At 42.0% G+C, this 25,830-nt stretch overlaps 1 protein-coding gene across 4 annotated transcripts in view; it reads left to right on the top strand.

Annotated features, from left to right (window-relative positions):
* Window positions 1-25,830, top strand: part of ESRRG (estrogen related receptor gamma) — a 464,808-nt gene that overhangs the window by 413,542 nt on the left and 25,436 nt on the right. For all 4 annotated transcript variants that reach the window (XM_054576587.1, XM_054576586.1, XM_054576588.1 and 1 more), the window contains one exon: window positions 43-204. In XM_054576587.1, coding sequence (XP_054432562.1) covers window positions 43-204 — 162 coding nt within the window. The remainder of the gene's footprint in view (window positions 1-42; window positions 205-25,830) is intronic.

The following is a 25,830-nucleotide window of genomic DNA, read 5'->3' as shown; positions in this document are numbered from 1 at the left end:
GATGCTGCAGTGATCTTGTAGTGCTCTGGTCTGATCCCGCAGATAACAAGATTGTTTCACATTTGTTGGTGGCTGAACCGGAGAAGATCTATGCCATGCCTGACCCTACTGTCCCTGACAGCGACATCAAAGCCCTCACGACACTGTGTGACTTGGCCGACCGAGAGTTGGTGGTTATCATTGGATGGGCGAAGCATATTCCAGGTACATTCTCTGAAAAAAAAAGAAAAGAAAAGGTTACAGTTAATTCCCTATGTTGAATATGTACATTTAGGCAAATTCTAAATTTCCTCATTAGGATTTTTGTTGACCTTGACATTTGTTTTTTATTGAATATCCTACGTAATTTATAGCTTTGCTGATTTTCATAGAACCATAAACCTTTTTATATCTCTAACAACTTGAACTCTTGTTAATTATTTTTTTTCGTATGTGAAGGTACTATGCCTATATAAGATAAAGCAAATATAATTTTAAAAAGTTTTTTCTTTATGCCTTTCAAAATTCTGAGCTTTCTCCTAAGGAAGCACTTTCATTTTTTCTTTTCATATTAAAAAAAGGTTTTTGCCAACAGTAATGTAATGTACCGTTTGGTGTTTTTTTCTTTTAAGAATAATGCATTTTGTTGTTCATGGTGGTTATTTATGGTATGCTATTTATTCATATACTATTCATATTCAGAAGCTTTGCTTTGGTTTGCAATTTTATATTTACCATGAATTTATTCAGAAATTATGAAATGTTAAATTGACATCAGAAATTTTCTCATATGGTAACTTAAAAATAGAATTTTGAAATAGCCTATTACATTTCTTTTTTGATCTATCTTATAATAGCAAACCTATGCCTAATCATAAATTTTGGGAATTTGAGTAGTCTAGAATTATTTTTTTTGTTTATTTTAATTTCAATCTTCAAATAGCTTAAAAGCAAGTTTTTGAATGACGAGCAATGTTTTCCTGGTACAGTTAACTTATTTCTGTCTCCTTAAACTAGTTTGTCTTTAGACTTTGAATGCTACAGTAATTTCTTTAATCAAATTGATGGAAGTCCCTTTCCCAGCCCACACTGAAACCAATTTATTGGTCATGATACGCCAGCTATGTTGCTAACAGTCGTAACGAACTGTCAGGCGATATCGCAGTGAAGCTAATTTGAAGTCATTAGGTGTGCAGCGTTCAGGCGACAATTTGTTACAGTGGTTAGGAACACAGCTGACATTTCTGAATGGCTTTGTTCGGTGCTGTTCTAGAGGAGGCCAAGCAAATTGTAAACTAATTTAAACATCACTCTGTATTATACCAGCTACTTTGTCTTACACTGTTTGCTAATAAAGCACCCCAAATTAAGTCAAAACTGGTTCAATAGGTGAGATCGAGTGTGTTTCTCGGACTATACCTACACAAGGGTCACTGTACATACAACACGTAAGAGAATTGGATCATACAGATAGTTGACATTGCACTGGGATTGTATTCACATCTGTATGACTCTTAGGAAAAGCAAAAAGAAAAAGATATGCTCTAAGATACTGAGATGTTTGGGGATGGTAGTTGTGGTAATGCTCAGTCTGCTTGAATGATAAACTTATTGGGAAAGTGTAAGGAAGGGTTTTAGAGCCAAAAGAAACAAAATTAACATTTGTTCAAATATAGATTAATAAATATTAATATTAACATATGTTGATATGAAGTATGTATATTAAGTATATAAAGTATATATTCATTTATATTTCTGTATCTGATCATTTTATACATACTCATATATACATATACACACACACACACACACACACACATATATCTATATATTCACATATTTAAAGCATCATTATTCTTCATTATTCTAGCCCAGGGCTTCCCAGCCTTGACACTATTTATATTTGGAACCAGATTTCCTCTGTTGTGGGGGACTGTCCTGTTTGTGGTAGGGTGCTCAGCAGCATCTTTTGCTCCTGCCCACTCGCGCCCTTGAGCTGTGACACGCCAACATGCCTTCAGACATTGCCAGATGCCCTCCGGAGGGCAGAACTGTGCCTGTGAGAATTGTTGTTTTAACCCAGGAATCGGTTACCGTTACCCTTAAAATCACAGATAGGGAGGACTGGCGCGGAGGGGGGTGGAAACACATGCACAAGTTCAGAGGTGCGTCCACTGCCTCCGAAGCGTTTATTCGGCACTGCTTCCTGGAGGCGAGTCAAGATATTTTAGTGTCCTGGTTGGTTGCACTCGAAAGAACTGTTTCAAAATACTAATGATGATACCATTATTAATAACAATAGCCTGGAAGGCTACGTCACTGTGACTCCAAAACATCCATGACATCAGAGAACTCTCCCCAAGTTCTCCCTGGTTTAGGGGATTTGTTAGCTGATATTTTGATGCTGTACAGGCATCCCATAATAAGGACCAATAAAACTCAACACCTCCTCCCAACATGCTGTGGAAAGAAAAAGTCAGTAGTGAAATTTGTGGGTCCAATTGTGCATCGAAGTAGAAATGTCAGCTTACACAAGAACTTGTCCCTGTAAAGGGCTCTAGTGACTTTTGTGAAGGCAGTAACTTTAAATAACTATGAGTAACAGCAGTGCCAGTGGTGGAAACAATTACTATATGATTATGTGTTCAGTCTTAAACTGAGGCTTAGAATTGGTGAGGACTGATGTTATTCTCTCTAGAGAGGATGCCAGAGTAGGTCGCTGTGGAGTGATGACTCACAGCTCTGGCTTTTGTAGCACCCTGAGGGTGCTTTAAATGATTGCAAGGAATATCTTGGCTTTTCCGAAAGGGATTAGCAAAGCAAGAATTAACTGAAATTCTTTGTACCAGTTTAACAGTAAGTGTGCCACACGGCGTTTGAGTTAGAAGGATGCTCTTGCTTTGCGAGTGCTGCTGTACCCTGGGTTCCGGGACTTGGGCGCAGCAGCAATGTGCGGCGTGGGATGGGGTGCAAAGGCGAAGAGGAGAGAAGGATTAAAGTCACGTTTCTGCCTTGATGAAAGTCAAATCGAGTCCTTGGTGAAATGGCCCAGACCTGGTAACGGGGCTCAGTGCAGGAATTTTAGCCAAATCAGAACTGGACTTCGTGTCCTGGTCGTCACTTTAAAACTCTTTGTTTCCCAGCACGAGTGAAACCTTTTAATACACTAAAATGTAAGCCTTTGCTCTCTTTATTTATCCCGTTCTCAGTTTGTGTAATATCACACCCACATGTGGAGAGACACACACACACACACACACACTTTTTAAAAATCAAGTTTAGCATCTCTGATAAGATCAGCAATCTTTCTGCACTGTTGGGAATGTACTATTTTGTATATTTGCCTTTGCTACATAAAAAAGTGAAGAATTCCACAGAAAAATACATATGGAGTGGGCCTTTTTTATCAGTAAATAGAATTAGTTGACTTACTTTAATAAATCACACAAATGGAAAAGTGTGTTGTTATGAAACATGACCATACTTTATCTATGGGGGAAAAAAAAAAAAAGAGATCGCAAGGGCTTTGGAAAGTGCTTGACTTTCGCTGGAGGAGCATAAGGGCACGAGAACAGATGATGGGACCCTAATAGCCCTTTTTAAGAATGACAGGGCCCCGCCATTAGCATCCTTTTATATCCTTAGAAATTGCTCACGCCTCGCTTTTCTGGTTCCTATCTGCCTGACTCTTTTTTATTTCTCTTTCAATTTCGTCCGCGCTCGGATAAGCGCATGCTAACACAATATGATTGAGCTGTAAAATGGAATGCTGTCGCCTCTAATCTCTTTTATGTAGATACGGAGGCTCGGGACACTCCACTTCATTCTCTCGCCATTGTGGGCCATTTCCCGAATGGGCTGCCTGGCCGCGGAGTGGCCGTTGAACATCCCAGCTAGGTTTCACGGGGCGCGGGGAGGCGATGAGCTGCCCCACACTCCGATCTGTTACTGTTCTCGGCAGTTGATTAAAATATTATTATGGACTGTAACTTTGTTAGCAAAATGCAGGATGTGCTTAGTCAGATGGTGCTTAAAAAAGCATAACCCATATTAGCTGACCTATATAAGTGGCTTAAATATATTTATGGATCTCGCCAGAGAGTTTACTTTAAGAGAATAGGAAGGCGTTTGAACAATTAAGTGAACGAATGTGTTCTAGACAATTTTGTACTTTATCAAATGTGGCAAATTTTCAGGGAGGCCTGCTTATTTTTAACATGACAAATGAAATAATTACCTACTGAAGAGGGAGTACTCTTGTTCAAGTTTGGGGCCTCTTAGTCACATTTTTTAAATTGTGTCTATTGTAATGACAGCAAACAGAAAAGAACCCTTACAGTTTTGCTACATACAAGGTGAAAGCAGGAATATTAAGCCCTAAAAGAAAAGCACACTAGGAAAATGGTGTGATAAAAGTCTTTACGTTTAGTATGTTAGAAACGGAAATCTTAAGTATAGAAGCCAGTATTTTCCATTTATGCTGAAACATACTGGATGAAAATGTTAGTTGAAGAATATATCAAAAATTATTCATTGATTTGACATTTTAAAATTTTCTCAGCAGCATTCAGACTTTTCTAGAAATGACAGAAATCTCTAAAGAACATGGATAAACTAGTTCTACATTAGGATATAAATTTGTGGGAGAATAATTGTGAACATATATTGCTAATAACACTACTTAAAAGATATGTTTATTGTCCTAAAACATTTTATGTAGAGACCAGTTTTTATATATTATTTCTCAACCAAAGTTGTGGAAGATATGTTTTTTAAATTCCCATTGCTTATCTTAAATGGGTAGTACCATTAAAGGATTATGATATGTGCAAAAGCACCAAAACTGCAGTGGAAATAATTACTGCAAGATTAAAAATTCCATCTGTAAAAGAAAGTGTGTGTAAGTATGTGATTATGGCTTGAAGTGTAGGAAACAGGGCATCATTGATTAAGAGAGTTCTATATAAATAACACTACTCATTTTGGATTTCTTGATCGTATCATTGGTAGTTGATAAATTTTTATTGATGAGGTTTTTAATTTTTTTAAATTCATTTTAGAGAGAGGTAGGGAGGGAAGGGGGGTAAGAGAACGAGAGATTGATTTGCCATTCCACTTATTTATGTATCCATTGGTTGTTTCTTATATGTGTGTTGACTGGGGATTGAACCTGCAACCTTGGTGTATCATGAGGACATTCTAACCAACTGAGCTACCAGGCCAGGGCTTTATTGATTTGTTGATTTAAAAAAATACACAGCACAAGACTGTTAATTGCCTCTGAGCTCCCACATTCTACCCATCTTATAACTAAATTTAGTCATAGTTTTAATTTCTACTTGGCTATGGAGGAATTAAAGCACTTGCAGCTTCTTTTCTCAGGGTTAATTTTTCTTTTGTGCATATAATTCCATGATTTCAGAGCTATGCAATAGTTGAATCTTTTAGGTAAGTGGATAAAATATAAATTTAAGACAAAGCCCCGGCACTTAATAATATTCCTTAAGTTATAAGTACATTAAATTTCCAAATATTTGGAGGTGGTATTTAGTGTAGCTGGCAATTGTATATCTGTGTAGCTATAGTTGTGGTACATAAAATAAAATGATTCTGAAAGTAAAATCAGAAAACCTCAGTTGCACTAGTTGAATACTTTTTTTGTAAATTACTTAGTTGCCATAGCCTTTAGTTATATTATAAAAATCAAATGAGGAAAAAAATACACATGTAAATTATACACGTAAGTTATACATATAATTAACATACAAGTTATAAAGCATGATCCAAACATGATGTACTCAGTGTTCATTTTAGTGTTCTAAAATGCTGCACATAGATTGTCATTTTGTTGTGGTTATAGCCAAGTGACCCACAAAGCTAGTATTCATAAAAGCTATTTCAAAAACATTCAGAATAAATATGGATTGTAAAGAAAGGGGATGAGCTTATAAACAGAAGGGGCAATGCATAGATATTGTTGTCACTCTGTCCTAAATAATTCAGCCCTTCCTCATTGGCGAAACCTAAAATAACTGAGTGTTTCTTAGTTTCTGAAGCTACAACCACGCTGTAGAAATAGAAACTAGTCAACTGGGAAATGTGTTGTGAAGAAAAAATCTGAAATGTCTCCTAAGGACTCCTTCGTTTGCCAGAAATGAAAAAGTACTGCCCAGCAAGCGAGTGGCCAGGTTTCTTAGACACAGACCCGACTCACAGAGACACCCAATTGTTGCTAAGGCCACTTCCAGAGGCCCGCCTTTACCACTCAGCGCTCTTGTTTGTGCGACTTAAGTCACCGTTCTGTCACCTGAATTAACTGTGCCCTTGTGACCTCTACTCCAGGATTGCTTCTGTTCGATTACTGTGTGTCCCGAAAATGTCTCTGCCACCCATACCTAGCCGTGCCATTGTATACCTGTGGTCAAAGCAGAGTCATAGTTTGATAGCAGTCATAGGTACAGTTTAAGCATTTGAGTGTCTGCTATTTGCTGGACACTGTATTTGGTATTATAGGAAATGCAAAACATGTACATGATGTGACTTTTCCCTGAATCATGCATCCATGTCGACATAAACACTGAACATGTATGCATACATGTGTTTTTGTTTACAAAGCAACTTAAAAAATTTTATTTTCTGTCCACAGTAATCCTGTAGGTATTCTAGAGATAGGTCTTATTCTTATTATCCCCACTTGGTAGAGGAGTCAACTTGAGAGTCAGGAAGTTGAGTCACATTATTAGTACTGTTACTCAAACACACAGAATATTAACTTCTGTGACTTTTTCTGAGTCGCTTCATGATGTCTCCCTTCCCTTCCTCATCCACTTTCCCCATGTTCTCTCTCATTCCTTCCCCATTACAGACCTGCCTTTCATAACAACTGTACACTAATGGAACACCTTGGCTCTGTCTTGAAATTTTGTTTACACATTTACAAAATAAAAGATGAAAGAAAAGGAAGATGAATGTAAAAGGAAATGTATGACACATCTTCAGATCAGTAGAAATTAAGGCGTTTGATGGATATTATACCCCAGAGATCCCTGATCACAGATTTTAATGAAACAAGGCAATCACTGTTTTGCTTCTCATCCGAAGGGTTGGAAAAGTCCTTAAATGATGGGTTGATGAAATTGGACACTTCCCTTCCCCAACTCTGTTCGAATTCACTGGGCATTGAATTTGATGGAGAATTATACGTAAACTGGGGCAGAAGTGAGTTGAGTGACTTGCAACCACACCAGATATCAAAAATGCTAAATCTACTACTTAATGTTGAAGCAGTTTCTCCCTCTTTGCTCTCTCCTTTCCCTCCCACCCTCCCTCCTTCCTGCCCTCCTTCCTATTAGAGGCACCTAGTGAGCTGTGCCAGGCACCGCACACGAAAGCTACACACACGGACACAGCACAGGTTCTGCGGTAGGACCCTCACGGCGGAGTAGGTGATGGAGAGGGATGAACGGACGCCACACCCAGGGATGGGGGCTGAGATGGTTCTCCCACAGAGTCACATGGACGGAGGAAAGGGACAGTATGGGCTGAACGCACACCCTGAGCCTGAAGACAAAGGCAAAGGCCCGTCAGGAACAATTTTGAATTTCACGCGAAGGAAATAACATTTCATACTGAAGGCAATGGGGGGCCATTGACATTTTTACTGAGTGATAAGTTTGGAACTGCCTTTTGAAAAGATTAAAATCGTAGCTTTTGAGTCAATTTACATAGAGAAAGATTGCCCAGTACTTTCGAAGATATGTTACATTCCTGAGTGTCACAGATTTCTGTGTGTACTGCTGTGTCTTAGCATGTTATCATCTTCAGCAAGATCTTGGCAATCGCTAAGCTCTTTCAGTTTACTCCATGGCATGATTTTTCAAAAGTCTGAAATAGCCTGATATCTACCTGAGGGCTATCAAAATGTTGGCATTCTGTAGGCCTGACCCATTTCATGTCTTTCTGTTCTGGAATCCTGTGTTCGTAAGGGATGCTGTTAACTCTGACTTTCAGGTTCTTCTCAAGGCTAGTTGATGAGTTAAAGAGAGAAAGGCTTTTGTGCCTTCTGAAAAAACTGTTACATGAAAGCTGGTATGTTAGTATAATCCATAGGTGCTTAACTGCTTAATTAAAAATTGTTCGCACCTCTAAAAGCATTGGAGGGAGAAGAACAAAATGTGATACCAGCACGTTTTGCTTCTCGCTGCTCCTTCTTGACCCTCTCCTCAACCTTAAGCCACCTCCCTCCTGTGGGTTGGTGGCACTTTTTCCCCTGTGTCCCCCTTTATCTGCCTCAGCCAATCTCCAAATGAATGCATGTCTATCCTGGCCTTGGCTTTGACACTCTGGATATATTGATTAATAGTTGCCCTAAGCTCCTTTTAGCAAATCAAATTTTCACTTTTAGCAAGGATTTCGCCTCTGATTTATTCAGCAAAGTGAAATGCACTAAATTGACTTTGACATTCAGGGAAAATGGCTGAAAAACAAAGAGCAGAGAAAAGATATAAATTGTGGGGCAGCTGGAGGCTTCAAGCATCAGAGAAACAGTTTTCAATAGAATCAAGAGCAATTTAAAAGCACTATTTAAACACACAGAGTGAAGTGATTTCTTCAAAAAAAAATTGTAACTGCTGAGTTTTCTTTTTGAAAAGGGTTGCAAGTATTACTCAGCTGAACTCTGAAATTCTGGCGCAGTACATTATATTTTTGTAGATAAAAATAGCTGCATAATGCAGGATTGTACATATCAAAATTAGTTCATGAAAGCTGGGAAGTAACCTAATTACTTGGGAAAATAAATATTCCAGTCATCCCACACAAAATAGAATGGTGAACTTGAAAGTGCTGGTGCTTGTAGTGTGTGTGTGTGTGTGTGTGTGTGTGTGTTGCAAAGAATGGAGCTTTTCACTGAAAGGAGCATCTGAATTAATCTGGGATCACAAACTTCAGTATAGAAAGGCCACGTGACCGCTTGTCAGAATCCTCTTTTCCCCAAGAACGTCAGCCCCGGCTGTGTTATGCTTGTGACGAAGTCAGCCTGCTTCCTTGTTGGACCAAGGTTCAGTGAGTAAGTCACCATCAAGTTCAGTGAGACACAAAGTGTGGTTGGGATGTGTGAAAAGAAACGGCGCTGGTGTGGAGGAGGCAGAGGGGGAGCGAGCTGCCCGAGCTCGCTGCGGGCACCGGCGAGGAATTGGAGGTGTGAGCGCTGGCGGAGGCGGCCTTTCGACAGTGCGAGCTAATCGACTGCTGCATCTCCGCTGTTACCAGGTGGAGGAAGGAGAGGGAGGGTGGAACCTGTAGCTGAATTTGGCTGCCCATTTACCTTGTTCTTGTTCAGAATGAATTTTCCTATTAAGCCAACATCAGGGTCCACGTAGTCAAGGTGCTGCCATCCCTTTAACCATATGTGTTATTACTCTCTTTCCTTTCATTTCATCAAATCTATGTCCAAGGCAAACCAAGCTATCCATTATCAGTGGCATTTTACAAATCAGGTAATGTCTTAACACAGTACTAGGTGTGGCTTCAGGTATGTGGTTTCCGTACAACCAACCTACTTCCTCCCCGGTTCAGGCCAGTTTGCTTTCTTTCCTTCTTTTTTTCATTTTGGTCCTCATCCGAGGACATTTTTTTCTCATCGCTTTTAGAGAGAGAGGAAGGGGGAGAGAGAAACATCGATCAGTTGTCTTCCGCAAACATCCAGACCAGAGATTGAGTCCGCAACCCAGGTATAAGCCTGGATCAGGAATTGAACCCACAACCTTTTGGTTATGGGATCACGCTCCAACCAACTGAGCCAGACTGGCCAGGGCCAAGCCAGTTTTAATTATCACTAAATGAATGTTAATTAGAAGAATCCCATTAGAAAATCCAATTTAACCTGCCCAAATCAATTTAATTGACCGAACTTTTCTAAGTTTATGCTGTATGATAGACAGATATAGTACCTCCATTTGTTTACAATACCTTGATATTTCTCTAAAGTAGAAAATTTTCTCTTTTTTCCTAGAAAAGATAAAACCATGATTTCTTTTTCCACTGAAGCAATGTAGAAAACATACAAACTCCTCAAAGAGGATGTTCAGCTTTTGTTTAATACTTGGATCTCTTTTGGTGCAGTAGTATTATCATTTAATGATTTAAAAAGTACTAGCTGAGAGCTGTCTCGTCAATTCAACTTAATTAACCCCCAAATTTTACTGGTCTCCATTAATCACATAGCTTTGCTTCCAGTAAAGAAATTATGTTTTCATTGCCGGACCAGGCATTGGATCCTAACTGTAAATTGTTTACAGTGTAAGATCAAGGAGGAAAAAGGGCAGTTTCTTCAGCGGGCAGCAGACGGAGCCCGTGAGTGCCGGGACGCGGGGCCAGCAGCATTGCTCTCCAGTTGTGGGGTCACTGGGGCCCAATTAAACACCGTAGCTCCAGGGGTGTCTCTGAAGGGCAGCCCCCTCCTCTCCGTACGAAGGAGGCTTCACACCTGCTTAACCTACATTAGGAAAGGATTAATTACCTGAAGTGCTGGGCACCCCCGGCCAGTCAGCATGTTTGTGGCAGGGCACATGGTGGCCGGGGCTGAGGAGGGAGAGAGGGAGCCAGAGCAGCTGGGGGTTCCTGCAAAGGCGAGCTCCTCCTGACGTCGTCAGCACATTCGGGGGAGACAGCCCAGCCGCACTTAGGTGTTGATTTTCTGTGTCCTGGCCAAGCCGAGGGGCGGGGGGTCTTCAGCACCGGTTTGTGCCCGAGTGTCGAGTGCTCTGCAGAGGTCGTTTCAACTGCGCGTGCTGCTCGGTGAACCTTTGGTGGGAAAACCTGGGATAGTTACCCAAGGCGTGTTGGATTTATTTCTGCTGCTGCTGTTCTCATGTAAAGTGTGTGGCGATAGAGATTTCAGAGGTTTAAAAAACTTGGTGAGTTTTTAAAATATGCATGCTTATTTTAACATGCCTAGAGGAAGCTTGGTGTCGTCCTTTTTAAATAAATGGAATGGTATCAAAGAGAGATCTCTCCTCCCCCCGCCGCCCCACCAAGTCCTCAGATGACTGAGCCAGAATGGGCCTTAGAGGTTCTTTGCTAGAACTTCGCATTTTAAGAGGAGGTACTATCCCGGAGATTGTAGTGAGCAGGGTGCCTTCTCTGGAGTTAGGTGCCTTTGTTTAAATTCTGATTCTGCTACATTACATGAACTTAGTTTATTTATAAGACGGGGCTAGTAATGTCTACTTTATAGGTTGCTTGGCCAATGCAATGAACTAATGTGAATAAAGTGTCCAGTCCGATCTCTGACATGTAATTGTAGGTGTTCAGTCGGTGTTAAATGCCTTTGCTTATACCTTCACTTATGGAAAAAGAGACTTAAGATCAGGCAAGTAGAATGACTTACCCAAAGTCACAAGCTAGCTGAGACTAAAACTGATCTTTTAACTCCCACTTGGGTACCAGTTGACATTTATCATTGTCACTACCAGTTTTCCAGAAAAGCGTGAACATTCTCAGTCATAGCAGTAAATATTAGCAATTTATTTTACCTTTATCTCTTTTTTATATTATACCACATTATATTACATTTTGCACATGCATGTACATATGCTCGTATAGGCAGCATAATTTCTAAAGTAAGCTAGCAGTGAATATGTTATAGAAAACATCATTGCGGTATATTTTTAAAAATTATATACCATCAATTATAAGTGTCCTTTGATTAGTCTTTGATAAAGACTGGCTGTAATACCTGGATATATAAGATCCAACCCCTTCCTGAAGGATTATGCATCTACAAGTCTGGCTGAGAATCCTCCTTTTTCACGCTGAGAGATACAGTCCAGAGAAACCCCAGTTGAGGCTGAGGTTGACCTGCATGGCCAGCCGCCGAACGTGGCCAAAAATTGGCTCAACGGAGCCTCTTGATGCAGAGCTAAGTGTCTAGGTAACATAAGGATAAAATAACACAAATACGTGCGATCCGATATTTATGAAGCACGTCTGAATACGCTGGCTATGTAAACACTGATGCAATCTTTGAAAACAATGTCTCTGGCAGATCAGTATATAACATTTGGTTAAAATTAGCTTGTGAATAATGTATGGATTGTAATCAGCCCGGTCAGTTATCCGACCCTTTTACACTGGGTGGGGGTTTAGGCTTTAGCATCTCTGCATTTGCCGTGAAACTTTAACTCAAAGTTCCAAGGCAATTTCACATAGTTAGAATGGAGTTATTTATTATTTAATTTGAATCTGATCATACTCTGTTGGTATGGTTGAATAAATTTTATATAGGTTGAGAATGGGTGCTGGGTTCTCTTCAAAACATCAACTACGATAATATTTGAGATATCTGAATATGGTAATAAGCTCTATAAATTCAGTTTGACATTTTCCTAAACACTTCGTAATATTCAATTCCCTGATGGAACTATCATGTGTAATACATTTTTGTAGCAAGCTAATACCTACTCATTCAGGCACTGAGCCACAATATATGGTGAGAACCTACTATGTACAAGCCTTACATTAAAAAAAAAATTTAGGAGATCATCTTTGTCATTACTTTATGATCATGAGGCCTCATTGATTGGCTATCAAAATGCTTTTCGCATTTCGATTTCAAGAAGGTTGATCAGGATTTTCATTTTTGTCACACGTACGCCGGAGCCCCGCGGAAGTGTCCGGGAGCGGCTGCGCTGGACGCCAGACCCCCGCCCTGGCCCGGCCTGGCAGGTTTGCCCCTGCCCCGCTCTCGGCCCTGGGTTCTGTGTATCGGCGCCGGCTTAGGACCCCGCGGAGGGCCGGCTGCCGCCTGGGCGGCTTCGCTGCTGTTCTCGCACCGCGTACCTGCTGTTGTTCGGAACCCGTTTGAATTTTAAATGGTTGACTACCTCAGAAACAGTCCCCTCATGAACAGTGGCCTGCCTACTGCACGAGGGAGCCAAGGTTCCTTTCCTTTAAGGAAAGGCCCTCCATTTAGCTCGGATTAACATGAGAAGGCAGAGCCGCTTCCACCGTAGCTGTAGGTTGCTAAGGTCGCCCTGCGTCTCCCGCTGTTAACTTTGCTCCTGCCCCGCCACAGCGCGATGCAGAGGTGCGGCCTTCGTGGTGCATCCGTACTTGGCTTGTTATCTTCTCATCAGGCTCTTAGCGCCCTTTGTTTATTTGAGGCGACAGGAAGACTGTGTAAAGGCTGCTTAGTCAGGGATATCAGCCTTGTTGGCAGGGGAGTGATTGCCAGTTGAAAAACAAGGCATTATTGCTCATTTTTTCCCTCTTATTAGTTTGATTACATTTGCAAATCAAATCAATCCATCAGACATGATCAGGCCTCGTCCGCATTTTAAGGAATAGTAATCTCCGTCTAATAAGATGCAAATGTGTCACATCGGTAAGTAACCAATAAATCATCGTCTTGTCTTTGGCAATCATTAAATATCAGAACCAACAGTCAATTTTTAGTATTTTCAATTTGCGATATGCCGCTGGAATATAAAGATAGATGGACGTAATTACACAAACCAAACACTATTTCAGTTCATTCCAGACAGCAAATTTAGTGGAAGGTATAACTGGCTTGTCATCACACTACATTATTCCTAGCGGTTCATGCAAAGTTCACAGACGAGCTTCAAATGGACATTGCTTTTTTTTTTTCCAACTTCTAACAATGTCCCTCCAGTAGCACAAACTTTGATGGAAGGACTCGAACCGGCTTCTGCCCATCTGTTAGAGCTGGTGCCAATGTGACAGGAACCGTGTGCTTCCTCCCATCAGAAACTGCTGGCACTGCTGGCTCAATCTTCTGTGTTTTCTGTTAAAAAAAGAAAATGCACTCACAAATATAAAGATAAAGACAAACAAAAACAACCCAAAACTCTTCAGATGATTTATTTCATCCGCATCTGTGTTGACGGGGTCGTCACCCAGGGGGAAGAAGCGAACAAAAACTTTTTCATTTTTCTCTTTGGGGATGTATACATGTGGTGTCTTCACGTGACCGGGGGAGACGGAGTGTGTTCGTTTGGGGCACAGCAGTGAAATGCTGATGAGTAGAAAATGTTACAATTTTCAGGATAAGAAATGGAATTGTTTGGATGGAATATCTGATCTGAATGTTTTTTTCCTAATTATGCTCGCTTGGCAGCTTAGTATCTACTGATGAACTGTGACAATCACCCATTCATTCATTCATTCATTCATTCGTTGACTTGTAGAAATTCTCACAAACGGAGAATCCTGCCCACTATCTCTTGGCTTTATTTGGTAATCTCAGTGCACTCTATTCACACTTTTCCATCCTTACTCAACATTTGTCCCTTGTTTATCTATTTCTCTTCTTCTCAGTGCTACTGTTTTGTTTTTTTAAAAAAAACTTTTCTTTTTAGTCATCAATCTGATATTTAAAATTTGCAACATTCCTCTCTTTGATTTTTGTTTCCCCTCCACCTCCTCCAGTTACTGAAATCACTTTGGTTCTTGCCTTTTCTTTTATGCAAAAGTTCTTTGCTCCCTCCAGTGTAAGTTGCTAAATAGGATGTGAAGAACATATTTATATGACCTTGGTGCACCTGCTCCTTTCTCTGGTGGCGGTTCCAGTCATCATTGACTGAACCCAGTTTGTCTTGACGGGTTTATCTTATTCTTTATGGCTGAACCCAGAGCTAACCTGTGAGAACGCCAGTCCTTTGATCTGATAGAGAAAAGTCGTGGGGAAAGCAGAGTCTTTGGGCTATTGCTTAATAAAGATATGTTATTTAAAGTTGGCAAAACTAGATCTTTGTTTGCATTACTTAGTCATTTTAAATGCTGGTATCTCTAATCCCCCCGCGTGGCAGCGGGGTACAGAAGTGAGCAGGATGGACGTGATCCTGACAGGGACACAGGCAGGCGGAGGGGCGATTGTAACACCGTGTCCGGAGGGCAGAGATGGGGGTGGCGCTGCGCACCAGGGCTCTGGCGCAGTGGGAACTCTACCTTTGGAACCAGGGAAGGTTTCTTGTATAGTAATCCAGTGAAGATGAATTTGTAGGCCAGCATCTAGGTGAAGTGTTAATTAAGCATTAGCTTCCCTCTGTTAATAGAACCAATACAGAAGGTGAAACGGGTCCATTTTCACTATATCCGCCCCCTTTGTTAGCAGGACTGATGAACATCATTCATTGCAGAATGAAGCACAGTCTTTCAAATGTTAAGAAACTACAGAAGTCGGATTAGAGTCTGAGTATGGCAGGCCAGATGGTTTCAGATGTACACAGTGGATACCTACAGTAGCTTAAGGTGGTGGTCAAGACATGTTGAGTCAGTGCCATCAATTTTTCAGCTATCCCATGTGTATCCCTGTTGTATGCACTCGACATGCCAGCCACTCGGGCAAACACAGTGCACCATCACTTCCTGGAAACAATGTTTTGCTGCTTCCGCACCTCTTTGCATCTCATCATCCACTTGAATTTAGATTTCCAGCATGCTTTTCCTTTCTACAAAACTGCTGCAAAATTTTAAAACACAGCTCCGGTCTTTCCAGGGGATAGCTTTGCCAGCCAGCCCTTGTAGCTCAAGGAACCCCATATGTAGCAGCAATTGGCAGGCGCCCCTATGAGTTACAGCTGATGAGAGCTATACAGCTCGTGCCTTTGAAGCTTTGTACCAGAACCTTCTGCTCTCTCTAACCGATTTACATACCACCATGGTATGTTTAATTTGCTTTTTCATCAAATCAATAATGGGTCTAATTGAAAAAATTGGCAGTGCTACGTGCAGCCTAACTACTGATCTCAAATGTTTGCCGGCTAAAGGGAGTGTCGCCTAGCGCGGTGGCAGACACCTGTGTTATTGGTGTGCTCCTGCGACTAATGCGCAGAAAAACAAACATTAATACAGGTGGAGCACCTGCGCCGATTGATCACTGTGCTATGAGAATTAATCACCTGGCTTTCAGCTCGGAGAATAAAATTTACATCTGTAATGTATGAAACGTCGGAACGCACACACTTGCACCCTCAACTTGGGGTGACATCGGCAGTCAGGCACGCGCAGCCCCCCTCAGATGTGTTTCCCCGGGCACTTGGAGGTGCGTGTGTCAAGTCAGGGCCACGTTTCTAGTCCCTGAGTGCATGTTGGGAATTCGCATTGGAGACTTTTTTTGTGAATAGTGAGTGAAAACCATTGGGCAAGTGCGACTCAACGTGAAGGACTAATCCTATGGAGTCAGGAAACACACTTCCAAAACTGCATGAGGGGGCTTTTGAGATCAACTGTCACTTCCTCATGCTGTGCCAGAATGGAATTTGGCAAAAGCATCCTGCTCACGGAGCCGTATTCACCGAGCACTTGCTAGGTGCCAGGCCCTGTGCTGTTTCAGGCACGCTACCTCAGTCACTCTTCAAAGCGCCCCTAGGGCTGCGGGTTGCTTCTGAAACCGTTTTATAAAGGAGGAGATTGGAGCTTGGAGAAGTCAGACAGCTTGCCTGAGATCCCAAAGCCAGTCAGGGAGTGAAGATGACAAGTACGTGCACATCAACTGGGTTCCAAACCCTGATTTTTATTTACTGAGCTAATCCAACTTACTGGCATAGACTAGTTCTTCTTCCTTTTTTTCCCCCCAAACTGCTTGTCTTTTTTAGTACAATGGGATCTCAAAAACAATTACTATCAAAACATAGATTTCATTGGTGCATCTCAGTAATGTTAGTTTTTCTAAAAGATTTTTATTAATTTATTTCTAGAGAGAGGGCAAGGGAGGGAGAAAGAGAGGGAGAGAAACATCAGTGTGTGGTTGCCTCTTGAGTGCCCCCAACTGGGGACCTGACCTGCAACCAGGCATGTGCCCTGACTGGGAATCGAACTGGTGACTCTTTTGTTTGCAGGCCAGCACTCAGTCCACTGAGCCACACCAGCCAGGGCTCAGTAATGTTGATTTGACAGTTATGACAGGACTGGCTACATAACTGGTAGGGTCCAGTGCACCCTGGACATTCAGAAGTCACCATTAACAGTGTATCTTGAAGTTCAAGATGGTGACAGCAGAACATTCGCCCAGTGTGGTTCCTGCCCAGGCCACATATGCATGAAGCTGGCTAGTATTGCTCGGAGAGATGGACGCTTTGCTTGGAGTCAGGTTTGGCAGAAGAAGAGTCCCTCTCATTGAAGTCTGTGTGTGGCCAGGTCTGAGGAGATGCTACATAGGCCAAGACAAGCAATTTTCAATACCATCGTTCTCAATAATGAATAATTAATGTAGGAAGGAAAAGGTGTTTTCATAGTCCCAAACCACTGCTTCCCACCCAGGGGCAATTTTGCCACACACAGAACATTTGGTGACATCTAGAAACCCATTGGTGGTCACCATCAGGGAGGCAGCTCGAACGTGCCGTCCCTAGGGCGGCCTCGCACCCCGTCCTGGCCAGTACAGGATCACTCGGCCTCAGTATCAGTTGTGCTCAGCCTGACCAGCGTGTTGTAAACCTTCACCCTGAGGGTGGCTTTGAGTTTAGCATGCACTTTGGCAAGTCTTGTAAATTAACCCATAAATAAATACGAAGCTTTATTACCAAAGAGAAGATCTCACTTCACAAGATGCCCGCCCCCCGCCCCCATCAACAAGATCAGTGAGCGTTTCTGAGCAGCCAGGGTGCGTCCGCCCCAGCACTGGGTGGTAAGGCTGAAAGTTGCATCTTTGGTATTTAAAAACAAGACAGAAAGGTTAGTGGCCATGGCGTGTTTGAATTAAGAGCTTTCTTTGAAATTTTATAGAAGATATTTATTATGTGGCTAATTACATATTCATGTATAATGGGGAGAAAGGAGTCATAGCGCACTGAGTAGGCAATATGTATGGCAACCAATATAAAAATACGTATTTGTTCATCAAACAGGGCTTTTCGTAGTTATTTGGTTGTAAATAATGTTTATAAAAATGTATAAACTTTAAGTGATAAATGTTCTAAGCACTCAGGCAGACGGTGTATACACATTTAAAGACATTTGAATTTTTGACAGAGAAGTCTTTCCTATGAGCATATACAAATAACATTAGAGTAACAATGAATATGTTAATATTAACCTGGACAATCTTAGAATTGGTGAGTTGGGGTGGGTATGTCATAAGCTTATCAGTGAGTTGTGTAGAGCTTATATAAAACTTTTATATGTAAATATATTGCTGTTTCATTAATATTTTGGCAATTACTTGCCAATCTCTTTTAAAAACATGTTAAATAACTTTACTTGTCACTGTGATATTCAGTGTGAATAGAGCCCCACAAAGCCTAGAAGGGCGTTAAAACACTTCCGTTGACGGTGAGCACTGTGTTTTTGTTCAGTGGATTGAGAAAATGCACACAAATGTAACCATCGTTTTGATGGTGAATCAGTGGAGATAAGTGAAATAGCGGTAATGATATGTGTGGAAACGCAGCAGATTTCTAACCCAAATTTTAGTTATCAGCCTTCACGAGGCAAACTTGGGCATTAATGTTGAGATCATAAAACAATCAGAGGGTCCCTGGAATTTTAAGGTGACATAAACCTGCGTGGCCAAGGTGATCTCCCACCCTCGGGGGTGAAGGAAGGCAGTTTTGGAAGTGCCATCCTCCTTTGGACCTGGCAAGGGCCAATAGAGGCACAGAAAATGCCCAGGGTATTTGTGCTAAAGAAAGAAATGTATTTTTATCCCTAAACTTTCTTTTTAATGGTGATAGAGAACTTCAGAAAATTCTAGGTGGAAGAACTTATAAAGCTACACGCAGAAGTTCAAAAATCACCTGCATGTATTTCTAGATGCCTTCTGGTGGCAGAGGGGGACAGAGTGGGTGGTACCATGGGCTGGGAATAATTTTGAGAGGAAATAAATACCAAATGCACACTAGTAGTAAGCAAGATTGGCATATCCATGCGTGACAGGTACAAGACTGTTAGAACCACATGGAGGTATGGACCTAGAGCTACATTAGTAAATGAAGAGACAAATAAGTAGACAGAAAAACTCAATTCTACAACACTGAGTTTTTTAAAATATAGAGTCTACTCGTTGTAGAACAATATCTAGGCATTAAAATTTGTTTGGAAAAAAACAGTATAAAATTTGATAGTTTGAAAAAGCAAAGATTTCAAGGGCAATTCGAGATAGCTGTGGAATCAATGCGGCAATGTGTTCTAACTCAGGATGGAAAACTGCTAGTTTTCTAATATTATTAGAGCGTAGGCTTCCAAATGGTGTTCTGTCTCTTCCCTCCTGCTACACCGGCTGCTGACAGAGACCTCTGAAGATGCAGGTGATGCAGCATCTGCCTTGCTTGAATGTGGCTCTCTGTTGCCTGGTTATATGTTGATGTTTCATTTATGTGTATTTAAGAGCTGTAACTAATTTTTAAGGATTATTCATAAGGAATAAAAAGAGGTGCATTGTCTGGGAAAGCAAAAAGTTTGAATCTTGCTGAAGCGATTAAATAAAAAGTTCCCCCTCTGCGGGGAGATTAAAAAAAAAAAAGTTCCAGAAAGGAAAAAAAAAAGGACTGCAGCACAATGTGAGCCTTTGGAAGGAGTAATTTTGCGAGCAGCATAGAAGGATAGGAACTGACCAACCAGGGTTAGTAGAATCAGAAACCACACTGTGCCCCTCCCCAAAAAGCACACATGCAACTCTCACATGCACAGGATATAATATATCCAGTTCATGACTCTCACCCCAGAGTATTTTTTAGGTTAATTTATTACCAAGGAGTTGGCCTGGGTCAGGCTCCCAATGTGTGCACAGAAAGAAAAACCTCAGGCCCTTGGAAGCTGAAACTCTCAGGAACCTGGGCTCAAACTTGGGGATCACCAGAGGTTGGGGGTGACGATTTTTTGGGTAAAGGTAAATGGATTATTTGACAAAAACTAAACATATGCCTGAGAGAAATTCTGGCAGGATATTGCTCTAAAGATATTTAGACTTAGAATAAAATAAAGGCTCAAAAACATATTTGGAATTCTCATCCTGATATTGTTTAAGAGGACGGAAGATTTGGCTATTTTCCATAACCCCTCATTTTAGGCTCACGGTCAGGTATATAGAATAGCTGATCACCAGGTAATCAACAGGATCAGAAGTTATCTGAAGAAACCTCTCTTTCTTACATATCATTACTTCCTAAACTTAATGTTAAATAAAGGTTCACACTCCATAATGTATAACAAAATACAGGAGATGGTAATGCCATTGGCGAAGAGATAACATTAAGCTCTCAACCCTTGTGTGATCCTATTGAATTTGCCTGTTAAATTCTTGGCATAATTAAAGCTGATAGGCACATTCATACATTTTGTTGCAAATTGATATGATCTCTTTGTCTGTGATCTAAGTGAGATTGCCCTGTAGTTTTTAATTTAGCAGGTTAAGCAGCACAATTAAAATATCATGAAAAAGATCATAATCAGAAATCGTCTTTTGGGCTGCCCCTGCCAAGTTGATAAAGGGATCGGTGTATTTAATAATTACCTCCTTTGCTGTTCATTTGTTCTATTTGTGGGAAGAAGTGTTAATAAATACCTTGCGCTATTCCAGTGGGAAAGGCTTTCTGCCTAATTAATAAAACTTGGAAGAATAGCTACCACATTGAACCATATCTTTTTTTATTTGTGCTGCCTGCCTCAAAGAGGGATCCGTGTCTCCTTCCTGCACTGGTAACGTCGTCCTCCTGGGTTATAAAGGAACCTCTTGAAAAACTGCCAGTTTTCAATAGGAAGAGAAAAGCATATTCTTAGATTTTTTTTTAAAGAAATTATTCAACTGTTGAATTTTAAGTAGCAAAAAACTGTAATCAAGCACCACAGGAATTACTCTGCCTAAAGAACATACCTTTGTAAAAACACAAGAATAAAGAAAGGTTCATATCAGGATATAATTGGCTTTGAATAAGTCTTTATTTCTAGCTATTGCTTCTTCTATAGTTCAATTACTCACGTACTTTCTAGGCCTTGAACTTGGAGAAGCTGAACCCAAGTTTAGCACAAAGCGATGTTACACCTTTACTGTCGATTTTTAAATGCAAAGTTACTTAAAATTGAATTTATAAGTGAAAAGTTTGAAACATATCGTTATTTTAAACCTGATGGAGGCTGCTATAGACAATTGGTTCTGTATGAGTTTATACATTTTGTAGATGTTTGAGCACCTGTTTTGCGATGTGGCAGACAGACCCATCAACAAATTAAATAAGGCTCTTTGTCTAACGCCACACTTTGTCTTCAGTTAGAGGCATTAATTATGAGTCTGACGTTACACCTTTTTGTTCTAATGTAAAATGTGTAATACGTGAAAAGTAAGTGTAATGAATCATCTGTAAAATTTTACTCTGCGTGGAATGTGGAAGTCTCCGCCCATTTTATGATACATGGATGGCTGGGCCCATGAGCGGTGCGGAGACTCTTCAGACTCTGCAAATGGCGGTATCTGACACTCTAAGTTCGGTTGAGGTGCAGAACAGTGAGTGGCTCAATTAAACAGTGGGGTTGGGAATCAGAGGGAGAACTGAGAGATTTCTTCATAGGAAAAACTGGACAGAAGAGAAGAGTCAAAGATAACTCCCCAATCTGATTCCGTCTTGTTGAGGACTTGCTAATGCTATCGGGAGTACACTGGGATAAGTGTGCGGGGACATGAGCTTCGTGTTCAGCCTCTTGAGTGTGTGCCTGTGGTCCCTTTTGATGGGGACAGCGTGCAGGCAGCTGGGACGGTCAAAGTCTAGGACTTCGGGGAGAAGGGGGTGCTGGTGTTGCCTGCTTGTCGCACCCACAGCCATGGGGGGTGGGTGGGGGAGAAGACAGGAAGCCAAGGCAGACTTACTGAAAGTGCCCCGTGGCAAGGGATGGCAGAAAAGGAAGGAAGAGCACGAGAATGTCGCGTTCAGGTGCCAGATCGGGTGGGTAGCGGGGCTCGGGGAGGAAGGGAGGGGGCAGGATGGGCTCAGTATCTCAGAGAAGAAATAGAACTTGGAGACGGGCCACTGGCTTTGACGATTGGGAGATTTCAGTGACTGTGATATGATAGGGTTGCTGAGACAGGACCCAGACTTCAGTGGCCAGCAGATGACTGGCAGCAGAGAAGTGTGAGTCAGCTCGTCAGTCAGGACTTCGGAGGTGGGGGGGGCGCGGAGCAGGAAGGGCAAGATGGACAGGCACAGGCAGAGCACCAGCTAGTGAGTGTGGAGGGACGATTCTGTGAGAAGAGGTGGATGAAGGACTAGAACCGTAGGAGGAGGGATTAACAGGCACTGGAAAGGGAGAGGCACGGAGCAGAAAACTGCTGGGACAAAATCATCAGGGTGGCCAGAGAAGAGGGGACCAAGAACACAGCAGAGGCCTTCCTTGGGAAGGAGGAGCAATCCCTTTCCTTCAGAGACCGGCAGGAAGGTGTTAGAAGTGCTCCTCGTACACACGGGAAGGGAAGTGGGTGAGGACAGTTGTATCCAATATTCCCCATCTCTCCCCAGACGGGGAGGTGAGAACACGCTGGCAGAATACAGGACGGCCACGCCGGGGCGGGGTTGCGGCGGGGTTCGGGCAGAGAGGCTGTCCGTCCCTGTAGGGAAGGTATGGTTTGGATACACACTTCCCCACCTCAAACAGAGAGCCTCAAAGATATCGGGGTGCTCAGTCTGGAGTGCGCTGTGGACTGGTAAATTCAGTCCAGCAACCTTGCTTCACAATTCAGTGACTAGCTCAAGGTTACACTGCTAGTTAGTAGCTGAGGTAGTGCTAAAACCAGTGGGTCTCACTCTCAATTTGTCCTTTGGGTGAATTGCTTCAAGCTGTGCTTTCCAGAGACTTAATGCCACTTAAACCGGTATTATCTCCTTCTTTATGTGCCCCGCCCCGTTGCGCACACAGGCGCCACCCCCCTGGCCATCTCTCTGCCTCCAAGTCAGCCCGCACCGTCCTGCCACGTCTCCGCTTGCCCGGCGTGGCCCACCGCTCCGATCGCTCGCTCTCAGACGGGCCCTCAGAGGGGCGTGTTCTCCCGGCTGAGCCTGTCGCAGACTGGCTGGCTGGTCGTCTTCATGAAACGAGCCAGCGTGGGGCTGGTGCCCCCCTGAGGACAGAGGGCCCCGCTCTGGGAAGTGACTGCCGTGGCCCAGAGGCAGACTTGAACTACTTGCTCCCTGGAGTGTGGCACGTACCGTTGTCAAGCAAACACACCCTGGATGGCCCTTCTCCATGTGACTTGATATTTAAAGGGGCCTCCATAAAAGACACACAGTTTTATCGGTTCTTAAGCTCGTATTGCATTCCAGAGTGACAATACTTTTGAGCTTAAACGTTCGAGTTACATTATGAACGTGATTTTGTTTTCCTTGCCTACATTTCAGCACGGGTATTTTTGGTTCTGGAATTACTTTTTAAATGTGAAGATCTCTAAGAAAGATACTCAAGGGCTATCATCGAATTTGTTTCGGAGCCCTTGTTTTGGAGAACTGTGTAAGCGCTGTGTGCAGGGGAAGAAGATCCCTGGGATCTGCCTTTTATTTTTCCCCCACCGCCGGCGTAGATGGTAGGCGCTCTGAGTCGTTTCTGCCCTTTAAATACAATGCTCATGGATGCACGCGCACCCTTTCCTTCCCTCATTTGATTTCGAGATACAGAGAATAAATGAGACATTCACTTGGGTTTCTCCGCCTTTGATGAAATCCAGCCCCTTCTGCAGTGAATGAGCGAGGGACGCAGGAGGCCGCCTCCGCGGGAGCAACGCCTTCCCCAAGTGCCTCATCCGCTCTGTGCCATCCCCAGGCGATGGGCCTGCATTTGTGTGTGTAGATTTATAGTTTATCTTTATCTGCGGCTTCATCTGTAGGTAGCTATTACCGCTGCCTCGCCTGGACATTGTTGAGGCCTGATAGATCTGTCTGTAGTTCATCAAAAGGGAGCCGGGCGCCTAAAAGCCGTCGGGTCCAGCTGAGGATGAAATACGAGCCATCAGCCTTGGTAATGGCTGTAAAATTTCATAATTACACGGCCTTTATTACATTGCATAATGATCCTGAAGCAGTATGGAACAATTAATTAAGATTTTCAACCGTGGCTCTTTCAGAAATTAAAAGGTGCTAGTCGCTGAGAAATGGGGACCTGTCTTGTCCTAAAAGCATTAGGGATGCTTAAGAAATACTTTCCTGGGCACTTCTATTTTTTTCTAAGAGGAACATCTCCTAGTTGGAGAACAGGCATTATTAGTATATCATGTCTAATAGCAAGTTTTTATTTCAACTTCAAAACCGGTATTTTTTTAAAAAATGGGAGTAAAAGACCACTAAGCGCCTGTGAGACTCCCCAACTTCCTTCTTTCTTCTCTTTGAAAAATTCTATTCGGCCTCTTGCTGTGGCCATTTATCACATTTATAGTTGTTCATCTCTACACATTAAATAAACGCAGGCTTGGAGATAGGGGGTCAGTTAACTGCCTCTCTACTGACCGTGGACTTTCTCCGAGACACTCTCTTGTATCTTGAGGCATTAAAATTCTTTCAAGATCTCCACGGTTTTGACAGTCATCCCCAGAGGAAGACTTTACTGTTTTCATTTATTATCCTGTGAATGCAGCATGTCACCTCGGATATATACCTTTTATTTATTTTTTCCATAATCTCATCTTCACACCCCATAAAGAGTAATTAAATTGGGTGAGGAATTGGCTCTTTTTCAATAATAACAGAAGCTAACGGAAAATATACAGTACACATACACATATCTGCACATTTTGCACATGCAAATTGTGACCCATTCTTGACTTTATTTTCCACGCCAAGAAAATTCTGTTAGAGATGGCTGCATGCAATGAAACACTAATGAAAAGACGGCGAAAACAAACTCGGCATGTCTATGCTCATGATTCCAAACCGTCCTCCAAGCTTTCATCCATGTATTCGATAGGAAATAGATATCTTTCAAGGAAGCATTATCAATGGTATTGTCTATTTCAATAAGAGAACATGATAAAAAGAAAGCCCTAATGTCCTAGTGATTTCCACATAACTCCTGGATATTCATTTACGTCAAGTATTATTGTTTTTAAATTGACAGTCATCATAGAACGTTTTTTACGGATCTAAATATTTCATGGGAGACTAAAACTTCCCTGGGGCATCCCCAATAATAAACTTTCAGCAGAAAATTTGGAATAGATGAAGTGCTTCAAGGAGGAGCGGCTGCTCAGAGTAAATTCTCTTGTTGAGGCATTTAGTCCCTTAATAGGAATTTTCTGATCTGCTGTCATTCTCGTTCGCATACCGGGTGTCACTGCCTCCAAAACACTTGTCATTCTTTAATGGAAACAAAATAGTCATTGCAGCCAGAGCCACAATGTCATCCCACTACCCCTTGCTGCGTCGGCAACAGTGAAAATGACAGAGCGGCTCTCAGCAGGGGTAATTAAAATGTAAATATTGATATTTTATTATTTGAAATTACTTTCCAGTGAGGCATTTAATATCTCTCCATCTGTGCGGCTCTGTTAGCGGTCACTTTAGTGCAGCTCTGGGATACCAGGCGGCGGCTTGATCCCCGTTATGTCAAAATGCTTGTTGCTGCTTAATTTTGATATCTAATTAAGTGGAAAAGTACAGTCCACACTGTAATCCACAGCATCTTAACCAGCTGCTTGGGTATATTTAGAATTAATCTCCACTATGGAATCATCCTAATGTATGCAATTAAGAGTCTGCCGATGGCTAATTAGGTGTATTAGAATCAGGCAGCTTTTATTTTTCCCCCTCCTCTTTCCCCCCTTTTATTTTGGACCCTCGCAGACGTTAGGAGTCTCTGACTGCAGACGTTGTGCTAACGCTACCCAAGTCGAGTTAGGAAACAGTGCAACTTCGGAATGGA

This window comes from Pteronotus mesoamericanus, unplaced genomic scaffold (assembly GCF_021234165.1).
Source record: "Pteronotus mesoamericanus isolate MK-2021 breed Mesoamerican mustached bat unplaced genomic scaffold, CSHL_Meso_final contig_347, whole genome shotgun sequence".
NCBI lineage: Eukaryota > Metazoa > Chordata > Mammalia > Chiroptera > Mormoopidae > Pteronotus > Pteronotus mesoamericanus.
The sequence above is the reverse complement of the archived record's forward strand: the minus strand, read 5'-3'. Positions and strand labels throughout refer to the sequence as shown.